This window comes from Protomyctophum parallelum (assembly GCF_964188405.1).
Source record: "Protomyctophum parallelum genome assembly, chromosome: 8".
NCBI classification, from domain to species: Eukaryota; Metazoa; Chordata; class Actinopteri; order Myctophiformes; family Myctophidae; genus Protomyctophum; species Protomyctophum parallelum.
Window position 1 is genome coordinate 23,678,812 of NC_139703.1, and position 10,000 is coordinate 23,688,811.

The following is a 10,000-nucleotide window of genomic DNA, read 5'->3' on the forward strand; positions in this document are numbered from 1 at the left end:
GGCCTTGGTGTGCGTGCTGTTGGCCTGTTGCGTGTGACATCATCATCAAACCAGGAAGTTATGCAAGAACGCCTATATACTGAGTGGTAAAAAACTACTTTCTGGCCTCGACAGCCCATACATCCAGACAGAAAAGTCCTATCTGATTGCATTAAACAACGTTAAACAACTGTTAAACTCACTTTGGATGTTGCTTTGCCACTCGATGTGCCATTCACTTTAAGCATGCGCATACCCTCTATTACTCTATACAGCATGGGATTGTGGACAAAATCGTATCCGACAACATCAAATGCTGGTCCGTGTGGCTCAAATCCCGAATAAATGTTAGCCCCCTTGATTATATGAAGAGGGTTGAAAACCACTGCATTAGACTGTGTATAGGATAGGCAGTGGCGTGCACAGACATTTAGAGGGGCAGGTGCTCAAGTGAAAAAAGGGAACCTTGTGCAGCGCATTTTGGGGCGGGAACTTTAGCTATTGAAAAATATCAGATCTACAAGCTCATAGAGCTACGAGCTTGTAGGTCTGCTATTTTTTTTTTTATCGAAGAACCACTGACATAGAAACATATAGCTTTAGATTGTGGGGGCCTAAATAATATAGTAGAAGCGTTTATATCAAGAATTGATCAATGTCGCCATGGTCCACATACTACAAATTAAGAAAAAAAACTAAACTTTTTTTTTTTTTTAAGAGCACATTGCCAAAAGGGCAGGGGGTGCTCAAGCACCCCCTATTGTCTATCCGTGCACGCCACTGAGGATAGCATTGGCGTTTGAGCGGGCACGCAGCGGGCATGCATGCACTCACCGTGCTGCAGCACACGAAGACGATGAAGAAGGTGCCCACGACGCCCCCGATGCCCACCAGCCAGGTCATCCTGAGGAACAGGATGACGCCGAAGATGTTCTGGATGCACGGCAGGTAGACGCCCATCAGGGTGCCCAACGACGGGGCCTGCAAAGGAGAAGACATCAGGAAAGAGATCAGTCACTGTTACACATTTACGCTGATGATACATTGTCACACTCAAATAATTGGGATTAACGATTTAATTGTGTGTGTGTTATTTTTTTCTTCGTTTTAACGTTATACGATGTGCATTTGCCTCCTTTTATGGTTTCATAATCACAAATTGCAGCCCTGGAGTAGCCTGGTGGAACCACTCCCCATGGACAACATTTTGCATTCTGCCAGAAGTCTGGTGTCTCTCGGTGACGATGTCCTCCGGACCAAATCAGACCGGAGCGGTATGCGGCTGTATGCGGCCGCTATAGGCAGGACCAAATCACACCGGAGCGGTATGCGGCTGTATGCGGCCGCTATAGGCAGGATCAACGCGAGACTGATGACATATCGAAGCTGTTGCCACGGCGCAAATGTAAAACTCAACCTATAACAAGACTATACAACTACAACTCTGAATTATTATGGAGGTATCAGATCTTTGTCCCGTTGCTTCCGGGTTCATCGTTTCTGCCTGAGAGAGCCCAGATGTCAGGCAGGAGCCGCAATCTGGCAGAGTCAGGTTATAGGCTGAAAATAATGATCTTGATATTATATTATATATAATCTCGTTCAAACGAGGTATTAATCTCGTTCAAACAAAATCTTTATCTCGTTCAATCAGCTTAATATCTCGTTTGAACGAGATGAAGATCTCGTTCCATCGAGATGATGATCTCATTCCAACCAGATCATTACTCCAGGGCTCTGTACAGATCATATGACAATATTGACAAAGTCATTTATTAAGTAACAAAATAAAATAATGTACAATATAGCGAAAATAGATAATTTCTGCGAGACAAAAAAAAGTTTGAAAATGTATGGACATTTTTCAACATGGAAACGACAAAAGAATTGTTCTAATTGTGATCATCATCATCAATCAGTCAATTTGAATGAACTCAGCGTGGAGGGCACTCACTTTGTAAGGAATAATGAAGGAATGAAGTAATAGTGCATTAAATAATCTACAGCTAGACTGTAAATAATGGGTCTATTAACCCATTTAGGCCTGACGTCGAAATAAAAAAAAGGTCTTCTGAAAGAATATATGTTCAAAAATGTGTGCCGCATTTTCACGATTTTTCAAAAATAGCAGACCTACAAGCTCGTAGTGCGCCACTCGGTGGCACGCTATGAGCTTGTAGATCTGCTATTTTTCAATAGCCAAAACACCAAAAGGGGTTCCCGTACAGAATGGGTTAAAAAAGAAACACAAGATACACAAAAACAGAGGTGAGGTTCTGTCGTTTCATCAAAGGGCTCTGCGGTGCAGTTACAGGTGAAAGAATAAATATAGCCTCCTGAACAGTTCTATTCCATATTCCAAGTCTTTTTATTTATTTATTTATTTTGTCAGATCAATGACTCAAATAGATACAATCGGGAGTTCTGTCAAGGGGACAAAACTATCAGGTATAGTTCGTTTCTGTGATTGGTTTTTTCCTGTGGTGGATTTGTTCATTGCCTATATAGCTGGTTTCCCATTGAATAGGGGCGTTGGGTATGTGTCCTGCATGGACAGTTATTACTAGGCATGTAACGCTTCACTCAACTCACGATACGATTCGTATCACAATACGATTTTTCACAATATTAAAAAAAATATATATTTTATATTTTTTAATTGTAGGCCTATATAATTTTAAAAAGTTTCTTTTTTTATCGATTTTTTTATTTCAACGAATCGATTCGAATCGATTCATATCGTCGGGATTAATATCGATATATATATCGATATACGATATATCGTTACATGCAAAGTTATTACTGATGCTGGGAGAGCGAGGCTGTGTTTTGGGGCACATTAATAGGAGATTTCCGCCCATGAAGGTTTTTTGGGGATGTTCTTTGCATGTGCGTGTCTGTGTTGTTTTTGCCGGCACATTTAGATTTTAGTTTTAGTCCTAGTCTCTTCAATAGTTTTCATTTAGTTTATAGTCACCTGGAATGTTTTAGTGTTAGTCTAGTTTTAGTCGACTAAATGTCATAAGTCTTTAGTCGGCTAAATCTACAGTTGATTTAGTCGACTAAATTGTGTTTTGGCGGGCCTTGATGCCGTCGTAATGACCGTTTTTACACTTGCTGAAAATAGCCGATCTACATGCTTACAACTTGTGAGCTTGTGAGCTTGTAGATCGGCTATTTTCACCATGCAACTAATTGTAAAATGACTTATACTGGATCTCTTGTCCACTAGTCCCTTCCTAACATTTTTGTCTAGTTTTTATTTGTTGACGAAATTGTCGGTATATTTAGTCTTATAGTTTTAGTCATCATAGCTTAGTGTTCATTTAGTTTCCATTTAGTTTCCGTCAGTGGAAAAAGGTATAGTCAACGAACATTTTTCATCTTAGTTTTAGTCGAGGAAAACAACACTGTCTGTGTGTGCCTCTGTGTCCCCATAGTGTGTGTATGTCCACATGGTGGGCGTGTGTCTGTGTGTCTGGGTGTCTGTGTGTGCCTCTGTGTCCCCATAGTGTGTGTATGCCCACATGGTGGGTGTCTGTGTGTGCCTCTGTGTCCCCATAGTGTGTGTATGCCCACATGGTGGGCGTGCGTTCCAGTTGAAGGACACACATGCAGGTGACCCTGGCGTATAATAGAGGCATTTCCATTTCCCGGGGCGGCCAAGGACGGCATGGCCAGTAAAAAAGGTGATTGTTCCGATATGTCGGCGTAATGCATTTCACCGAGCGAGAGGGAGAGCAGACCTTAACCCATTCTGGACTGAGGTCGATAAAAGAAAAAAGGCTTCTAAATCCCTAACATTTTTCTGAAAAAACCCATGTTTCTATGTCAGCGGTGCTCAACCCTTTTTCATGTCAAGGTCTCCCAGAATTATCTCTATTGGGCCACACGGACACCCCCCATCTCAAAATATGTAGTTCCAGGGACCTCCCTCAGAAGCCAATATTTTAGTTAAAAATGTTCGCTCTGAAATATATTATATTCAAAGATTTGCAACTTTGCAAAAATAGCAGACCTGGCGCGCTATGAGCTTGTAGATCTGCTATTTTTCAATAGCTAAAGCATAGCATAATGCTAATGCCAAAAGGGGTTCCCCGCCCAAAATGGGTTAACTGTCAGTCACGTCATTACATCACAGATAACGCCGTTTGTCCTGACTCGAAACCTTTACCGCTGTGTTTGTTTATTCAGAGAAACCCACTGGGAGACGATGAAGCCTGAGTAATAGGATTATTTAAAGATGGGAGTGCTGTCCAGTTTTTCCATGTGTTTATGAGGTGCCGGTATACTTCATTAGGCCCCTCGGTGTGGTTGTTATGTGGAATGATATGTCTTCCCTTTGTTTTTAGGGGTTTCTTCCTGGAGCCTACTGTATATGGAACCTTGACAGTCAAATGTGCCAATGAAAAAACCTAACCCCTCCTCTTTATCCTATAACAACAGCTGTGGGTGCGGCTTCAGTTCAGGTGGATCCCCACCCATCACCACCCACCAGGCAAACCCAGGCATATACTTAATGAACTGGTGGGCGTGTCCACATAAAAACAACATTTTAACAAATACTGTACACTTTTTTGAAAAAAATATACCTCCTTATATAACAATAATAACTGATGATCATGTTTTAGGGTGGAAAGAAATCACGGCTCTCCTTTTGACCTGATTTAAAACATTCACTTTGAAAGAATATCTATTCAAAGATTTGCCCCACATTTTTTACGATCTTTCAAAAATAGCAGATCTACAAGCTCGTAGCGCGCCACTCGGTGGCGCTATGAGCTTGTGGATGTGTGCATGTCCCTGTTAAAAAGAATAACAGGGTTTCGGCCCTTCATCCATGAAACGCCCTAAAAAACTATTTATATACAGTTTGTCCCCTATATAAAACCTTAAACCTGAAGTGAAACTTTTCCATCTCCAATGACAAAAAAATCTCCCTTTGAAGGAACAATATTTGCAACTTTCAACTTGGTTGTTCTTTAATCAAAGATCAACACCAGGGGATCCAACAGGTTGCCCTGTGGGAGCGTGCAGAGAACAAACCCTCATCCGTCTCTGTCACGACTCCCCACTATAATGCTAATGACTCGCACCACGGTGTGCCTGTTGTCGTCTGAGGCCATGCAAATCCATAGCGTCTCTCTCTCTCTCTGCGGTTGTGTGCCCTTCAGCGTGTCTCAGACAGGGACTTTCATCATCACGGGCTTCTCTCCCAGATCTTTGTAAAAAAAAAGGTTCCTTTTTTGGATAATCAATCCTGACGATGTGGATGATTTATTTAACGAGACTATATGTGACCAGTGCCAGTGGTTTAATATACAAGGGGGCCATGGTCATTTTTCAGTTCTTTACATATTATGAAACTGCACACTGTAACCTTTCATATGATGTATTGCTCATTGAAATTGGGGGGGAAATGAAGAAGATATGACCATTTGAAACTTGTTGAATTGGAAACCTGAAAGTACATAATTTGCCCTTCTAAGATTTCAGCAGTGATCTATGACTTTAGGGGGCGCTGTTTTCCCTTCATTCCTCCATTATTCAACCAGCAGTGTTGCCATGTCTGCTTATTATAATTAGTTGGCCTTGTTTCTAAAGAAAAATAATGCAATCGCTTGTGGCGATGCTGTACTTAAATACATTCAGTTCCCATTAACTTCTATAGAAGTGGTATAGGTCCTTATCCCATTCTGACCTGAGACCAGATTCATACGAGGTTTCCACTGGACACACACTGGTCTGATTAAGGGACACAGTATGTGTAATATGTCACTCATTCTTGAGATGAGGGACAAAAGTGGAAAAAACATGTCCCACACATAAGAGCCTTATTATTGTTAAAAATAAATTAATTTAATAAGAATAAAAGCACTTGCAAAGTTAAATGTAATACAGTTGTGTATTATTATGCCATTAATTTCATTATAATTGTTTTCATATGCCATCTGAATTAGTTAAAAGCAGGCACTGTACCCAAAAACGCCTGTATTTAGCCTGTCCCCAGCAAGTGGTCATAATTTCAAACTGCTAAAAAAGTGTCTAATACTGTCACAATCACATAAATATACATACTAAATTAAAGTAGATTGTCAACAACATAGCAAACAATATACACAATAATTTTAATTTATATTTTCCATTAGATATCTCATATCAAATGTGTGTCCCACGTCTCCCGTCAACTCCGTCAGGTTTTTTAAAAGTCTTAAATTAATCAGAAAATATTGTCGACAGATTTAGCCTGAAGACTCCTTTTCCAAGACCCGTTTGTATTTGTTGCAACAGTGGAGCACCTGGTCTGACAAGCAGTCAATTGTTTGATATTTTAAACAAACAATGTTGATATCAGGGTGGTCACAGCTTTTACATGTCAACTCCGTCAGGACATTATTATGATCTTTGTTAAGAATTCCAAAATAATGTTTATTATAAAAGTTTAGGGTTAGGTTTAGCTAACAAATGAAGCAAAAACAAAATGGCTACATTGTACTACAGAGGGTTAAGATGAAAACAAATGACATTTTGTCAACTCCGTCAGACGTCAACTCCGTCAGGTTTTGTGTCTGACGGAGTTGACATGTATCTGACGGAGTTGACAAAAGTGTTCCTAAAACAATAAAATTATAGTTTTTGAATAATGGGACGTATTCTAATTTGGCACACAGTTAGAGCATGCCTTAAGGAACATTTTTGGCTATAGGGCCATCACAGATTTGTCTCGTGGTGACCATGGCAGCCATTTTCCAAAATTGCAGCCACCTGATGTTATTTTACAATAACTCAAGTTCTAGACCACCTAGGATCTTGATTCTGGTGACTAAGACTACATTTTCAAGGATGAGGGATACAGTGGTACAATTTAGATTTTCCCTGTGACCATGGCAGCCATATTTCAAAATGGCCGCCACCTGCTGTTATTTTACAATAACTCAAGTTCTACACCATCTAGGATCTTGATTCTGGTGACTAATCATACATTTTCAAGGATGTGGGATACATTGGTACTATTTAGATTTGTCCTGTGACTATGGCAGCCATTGTTTTTCAGAATGGCCGCCACCTGCTGTTATTTTACAATAACTCAAGTTTTAGACCACCTAGGATGTTGATTCTGGCGACTAATAATACATTTTAAAAGATGAGGAATACAGTGGTACTATTTAGATTTGTCCTGTGACCATGGCAGCAATTATTTTTCAAAATGACCACCAACCTGCTGTTATTTTACCAATAACTCAAGTTTTAGACCACCAAGGATCTTGATTCTGGTGACTAATCATTACATTTTCAAGGATGAACTTTCTCTGGGAGGGGTCAGGGCTTATTTCAGGTGCAGGTTGAGTTGCTACTGACAGGACATTAAAAGGAGGTGGGCTTTCTGGCCTTTGACTTGTCCCTTTCAGGTACAGATGCACAGTTTGACTTCACTGGCCACTGCAGTGTGGCGTTGATCTTGGTGGCCTCCTGCCAGTGTTTCTCCATCCTTCTCATGACCTCTGTGTTCTGGGGCTCTGTTATAGTCAACTTACATTGTCTTGGCTGGAGATTGCTTTCCTGCAGGGTCCAGCCCAGTCTTGTGCAGATGGCTGCTGGCCCACCTGGAGGCCCCAACCTCACTTGTTCGGTTGGTGTGATTAGGTGGGGTGGTCTTCCCCAATCAGGATGAAGGGTTTAACCCTTTCAAACGGCAGTCTGGCCAAGTGTCTGTATTTAGTTGTGAGGCTAGATACAGGATACGATTTCTCACCCAGCCCCAGGTGACTTGAGGTGAAGGCTCCTTTGATTTGGTAACATTGCTTTGGTTGACATGCTGGGGACACAGAACGACACTGATGCCTTCAGTGTCTGCACATCCTGCCTGATAGTCCTGAAGGCAGATCTTCTGTCTTCAGTCTTTCACTCACTGTTCACTGCTCACTGTTCACCTCAAGCAGGTCTTCAAGGTGTTTGCCTTTGCACAGGCTATATGGCTAGGACTCGTGCTTCAACCACTCAGAGAACTCCAACATGGTGTTGGTTGCTCCTGGGCCGCAGAGCATTGTGCGGCAGAATTCAGCTCTCATCTCTGGTGGCAGCTTGTTGAGGAGTCGTGCAACATGTGAGCCGCATCTAAGTTCTGTGTCTCCCTCTGGCCTAGGGTAGACACTTGCTATTTTCCGTAACACTAATTGGTGGGGCTGTCCAAACTTGTTGTTTAGTTGTCAATCGGGTCTCTGTTGGTGAAGTCGGGTCTTGGTGGTCTAGAAGATGAGTTAGTCAGGGGATATTAATACAATCTGGTAATACATTCCTTATCAAGAATTTTCTTCACCAATGTGTTTGGAAGGGTGTCTACTAACATATCCCACATTGCTTTATATTCAACCACCCTAGGGGAACTTTTGACAGCTGCTGAAAGTTGGGGTACCATCAACAACCTATATAAGGCAAAATGTTCATTATGCTTTAAGTAGCATGTGACATGTCAAACTAGGGAGTTTTCATGATTCTGAATGCATTCCAAACATTAGCTATGCACGAAGAACACTCCTTGGGCTGAAAACGGCCATAGCCGTCATCACAAAATGAGGTCAGCACATTTGGGCAAGTGGATATATGGCCGAATTTAGCCCAAGGGATTTGACCCCTAGTTTGGCCATATAGACTCCCTAGTTTGGCCATAGCCACTTGGTATGGTACCCAACTTTCAGCAGCTGTCAAAAATGTTCAATAGAAACCAATGTGGGATATGTTAGTAGACACGTTTACAAACACATTGGTGAAAAAATTCTTGGTAAGAAATGTATTCACAGATTTAACATTATTCTGATCATATTCCCTGACTAAATTGGTAAAATAATAGCAGGTCCACCATTTTTGAAAATGGCTGCCATTGTCACAGGATAAATCTAAATAGTACAACTGTATTCCTCCTCCTTGAAAATGTAGGATTAGTCACCAGAATCAAGATCCTAGGTGGTGTAGAACTTGAGTTATTGGGAAATAACAGAAAGTTGGTGGCCATTTTGAAAAATGTCTACCATGGTCACAGGACAAATCTAAATAGTACCAATGTATCCCACATCCTTGAAAATGTATGATTAGTCACCAGAATCAAGATCCTAGGTGGTGTAGAACTTGAGTTATTGTAAAATAACAGCAGGTGGCGGCCATTTTGAAAATGGCTGCCATGGTCACAGGGCCAATATAAATAGTACCACTGTATTCCTCATCCTTGAAAATGTGGGATTAGTCACCAGAATCAAGATCCTAGGTGGTCTAGAACCTAAATCAGTTAAACTTGTCAACTCCGTCAGATGTTCGTCAACTCCGTCAGACGTTCGTCCCGTGATGTTCTTGTTAATTTCCAAAGAAATAGAAAATTCGATGTTAAATCTTTTGTGCTTATGTATTGAAACACCAACTGAAATGATACGTAATGATGTTTTTTTTTTTTTTTTACATGGTTTTCATGTTATAATATTGAAAATAAAGGTTGAAATGACGGATTTTAGAAATTGGATATTTCATAATAGTGTGATATTGGAACAAAACAATATTAAAAGAATTGTATTACTTAACTTGATTACTGAAAGCCATTATAAGATAACTGAGGACTTTATATTATTGTTGAAATTATCAAATTCAATTAAAAAGGATTTTAGTGTGTCTGACGGAGTTGACAAGAATCAGGTATTAAGTGCATAAATGTCCCATTTTAGAAAGAAATGTTATGCGAAAAACCTGTTCCTTCTCAAGATTGGTAGTTGAGACCTGTGTCTACAAATACATCTATTTGATTTGAATGTATCTTAAAAAAAAAAAAAATCTAGTTTGAAAAAAGTTTTGTCCCTTATCTCAAGAATGGGTGATATACATTAGCACTCAGGTGTTGCTGTTACTGTATGGGTGCCCCTGCCATCAGCACTTTGGTGTTACAAAACTGCTGCCGCTGCACAAAGCAGGAGGTCATATCCTAATAACAGGTACCTTAGACAATTGTTTTTTAAATGTCTTCGTAGTTTGTTGTTCACCA

At 40.5% G+C, this 10,000-nt stretch overlaps 1 protein-coding gene across 1 annotated transcript in view; it reads right to left on the minus strand.

The window, feature by feature from the left end:
- Positions 1-10,000, minus strand: part of slc12a5a (solute carrier family 12 member 5a) — a gene marked incomplete at its 5' end in the record, with an annotated part of 108,313 nt that overhangs the window by 67,308 nt on the left and 31,005 nt on the right. Inside the window, one exon of the mRNA XM_083771078.1 lies at positions 814-960. Coding sequence (XP_083627204.1) covers positions 814-960 — 147 coding nt within the window. The remainder of the gene's footprint in view (positions 1-813; positions 961-10,000) is intronic.